General features: G+C 38.0%; 1 protein-coding gene across 3 annotated transcripts in view; it reads left to right on the top strand.

Annotated features, from left to right (window-relative positions):
- DEPDC1B (DEP domain containing 1B) overlaps positions 1-1,725 on the top strand; it is a 109,889-nt gene extending 108,164 nt beyond the window's left edge. For all 3 annotated transcript variants that reach the window (XM_024122893.2, XM_024122880.2, XM_024122884.2), the window contains one exon: positions 1,471-1,725. In XM_024122893.2, the coding sequence (XP_023978661.1) occupies positions 1,471-1,632 (162 nt within the window). In that variant the 3' untranslated portion in view covers positions 1,633-1,725. The remainder of the gene's footprint in view (positions 1-1,470) is intronic.
- The last annotated feature ends 2,063 nt before the right edge of the window (positions 1,726-3,788 follow it).

The following is a 3,788-nucleotide window of genomic DNA, read 5'->3' as shown; positions in this document are numbered from 1 at the left end:
TGCTCTTTAGTTCTTCTAGGTCCTTGTTAAACGTTTCTTGTATTTTCTCCATTCTATTTCCAAGATTTTGGATCATCTTTACTGTCATTACTCTGAATTCTTTTTCAGGTAGACTGCCTATTTCCTCTTAATTTGTTTAGTCTGGTGGGTTTTTACCTTGCTCCTTCATCTGGAGCATCTGTATATTTCTCTGTCTCCTCATTTTGTGTAACTTACTATGTTTGGGGTCTCCTTTTCGCAGGCTGCACGTTCTTATTTCCCGTTGTTTTTGGTGTCTGCTCTCATTGGGTAAGGTTGGTTCAGTGGGTTGTGTAGGCTTCCTGGGGAGGAGACTGGTGCCTGTGTTCTGGTGGATGAGGCTGAATCTTGTCTTTCTGGTGGGCAGGACTGTGTCCGGTTGTGTGTTTTGGGGTGTCTGTGACCTTATTATGATTTTAGGCAGCCTCTCTGCTAATGAGTGGGGTTGTGTTCCTGTCTTGCTAGTTGTTTAGAATAGGGAGTCCAGCACTGTAGCTTGCTGGTCATTGAGTGGAGCTGGGTCTTAACATTGAGATGGAGATCTCTGGGAGAGCTTTCGCCATTTGATAATATATGGGGCTGGGAGGTCTCTGGTGGACCAATGTCCTGAACTCGGCTCTTCTACCTCAGAGGCTCAGGCCTGACACCCGACCAGAGCACCAAGACCCTGTCAGCCACACGGCTCTGAACTCCGGAATTCCACGCTCCAGAGGCCCTCCTTTGGAGGTGCTGCCTCTCCCCTTCTGCACAGGTCCTACCTTGATCATTTTTAAAGTATTGATTCAAGAGCAAGTGAATGGTGTCTATTTTTAAAGACTGAATCCTGCATAGTTTGATTTCTGATCACACCACCTAAGATTATACACAAAGCACAAGGGTTCTAGATTCCCATCCTGTTCTTCTCAGAGTAATTTTGGATACGAGTTCAGTGGTGACGATCAAAGGGAAAACATATTGCTTCTCTGTAAGCTTTTTGTAAAGTAATGTATACCAGCATGTTTTCTCTTCCATTTGGGTAGAAGCAGGTGGGGCTAAGCTGGAGAAGCAGGGAGATGGGGAAATGTTTTTGGGCCCAGATTTTCTTTGACTGTGTAGAACATAAGTCAGAATTACTTGTGAATATTTTAGAAGGGAGGTGTGTTTTTAGTTGGCAGAGGAGAAATTTTAAGAAGTATGACTAAAGCGAGTTTATTGCAAGATTAGATCAAATTAAAGATGAATCTGATCTATTGAAAGTGCAATCCAATGATTTAACAAAAAGAAATGGATTTGTGTTGAAGTGAACTTGTGATGTTTTCTTCTTATTTTCTTTTCTAATGGAAAGCAGTAAACATTAAAACAAAACAAAAATAGGGAAGTATTGCATCAGAAACTTATTTTAAAATTACAGTGCACAATTTTATTGATTTTTGTTTGTTTTTTTGACACTTCTTGGATCTTTTTTATTTTTAGTTTCAAAAGTCCTATCCTGAAGTCTACCAAGAACGATTTCCTACACCAGAAAGTGAAGCACTTCTGTTTCCTGAAAAACCTAAAGCAAAACCACAGCTGCTGATGTGGGTACTAAAAAACCCCTTCCAACCATTTCAAAGAACTAGAAGTTTTCGGATGTAATACTTGGATAGCTGTTAAAGACCTCTGTTATTGCTGTTGTTTTTGAGTAAATAGGTGGTTAGAGGACTATGGTTATGGAAGAAACAAGCACATAAACCACAGAATACTGAATTATAAAGATTTCCTGACTTCAAAAAATGTTGAGCCATTATCAGTACTGTTATAAAACTCAATGCTGTTTTTAAAGTGTACAAACCAATTAAAAAATAATGAGACAAATATATAGTGGTAAAGTTAACGTTTTTAATTTGTTACAAAATGTAAGGGTATTTTCATTTTTTAATTTGTTGTTTCCTATATAGTGTTTATAAAATATTTGTGTGTACATCCTAGTTACTGATGTCTTTGTGCTAACCAAGACTGAAAAATAGTGTATATGTTTGAATAAGAACGACACTGGGTACTGTTACTGTGATGCTATTGACCTAATAGCCAATTGTGATTTCTGTTGTGTAAATTGTTTTTCACTGTTGCACAAAGATTCTTAATGTTCTTTATTACAATGGCTGTGTCTTTTATTGCAGATCTGTTGGGTGCTATGACAGATTTTATGAAAGCTAGTTCTTTTATGATGTATGTATTAATTGGTGTTTACTTGTAAGTGAAGTAGATTTTCATCTGCCTGCAGTGGTATAATTTCAGTCTTGGCTAAAGATGGAAAATTGAACTGGATAAATTCTTTTGGTCTCATTAACCCTGTGATTCTAAGTCATATCTTTGTTGTTTCATGAAAAACACAAATGGGTTAAGTAAAATGAGACTACTTCCTTTATAAGTATCAATATATTTTCCCCAGCTTCCTCATCCTTTTGAAAATAAATGGAATGTAAATAAATACTGTTCTTTTTAATACTGTACATGGTGTTTCTTTTTTGCCATTTATTTAGGTCAGGGAGTTAGTTCCCTGGTGGTCCATTGATAAAGAATCCACCTTACACTGCAGGGGACATGGGTTTAATCCCTGGTCAGGGAACTAAGATCCCACATGCCGCGGGGAAACTAAGCCCACGTGCCACAACTACAGAGACCACACGCTCTAGAACCTGTGTGCCACAACTAGAGAGAAGCCCGCGCACCACAATGAAGAGAATGCACGCCACAATGAAAGATCCCACATGCCTCAACGAAGATCCCGCGTGTGGCGACTAAGACCCAATGCGGCCAAAAATAAATAGATAAAATTAAAAAAAAAAGAATATATATATTTAGCTTGGTCAGAGAGCATCTTCAGATGCTAAATGTCATCACCTTAGCTTATGTTCTCACATCAATCATTTATTTCTGTGATAAAATAAGAAGTGAGTTTTGGGCTTTTGTACTAGACTTTAGGAGGTGCTTTGTCCATTTCTTTTGCTTTGCTTTGCCTTCTTGCAAATAGTGGTACACTTAAATTATGGAGCAGCTGGAATGCTTCTTTTGAGACTGATTACCCAAAAAGCTAAGAGCAGCACTCACTAATTGGCTTGCTCTGCTCTTTGGACTGAATTTTCCTTGCACTTGAGACCCCCTCTCTGTTCTTTCGTAGGAGAATGCCTCCTGCAGTGGACTTCCTCTTCAAAGATGGAAAGAAGTATTCCTATTGGTTTGAGTACCCCTTATCATGCAAGTATGGAAAGTAATGGGAGATTTCTAGTGTTTTAGGATTTTATTCTTAGACCTTGGAATTCTGTTGAGAGCAAATAATAAATCTACTTTTTGCTTTATTTGTTCCCTGAGGTAGAATTTACTTTCCAGAGTCTCCTCTTCTGTTACTTATCTTTGGGAATATATGTTACTGTTTTCTCTTTTTTCCCTTAAGTTTACTTTTTTTATTGTTAAATATCACATACTTATGGAGAGATCATAAAACATAACCACCACCTAGATGTGAAATTGAGGAGTGGATAAAACCAGTTTTTCAAAGTGGATGTGCCAATTAACAGCCCATCAGCAGTGTATAAGAGTTCCTGTTACTTAGTATCCTCACCAAAACTTTCTATTGGCAGTTTGAATTGTCAGTGTGGTGGATGTATAATGGCATCTCATTATGGTTTTACTTTGTGTTATTAATATGGCTGAAGACTTTCCCCACATTTTTGGGGACTTTTTTCACGTTTGTTCAAATTTTAATATCAGCTTGTCAGGCTACACACACACACACACACACACACACACAC

This window comes from Physeter macrocephalus, chromosome 8, assembly GCF_002837175.3.
Source record: "Physeter macrocephalus isolate SW-GA chromosome 8, ASM283717v5, whole genome shotgun sequence".
Taxonomy (NCBI): Eukaryota; Metazoa; Chordata; class Mammalia; order Artiodactyla; family Physeteridae; genus Physeter; species Physeter macrocephalus.
The sequence above is the reverse complement of the archived record's forward strand: the minus strand, read 5'-3'. Positions and strand labels throughout refer to the sequence as shown.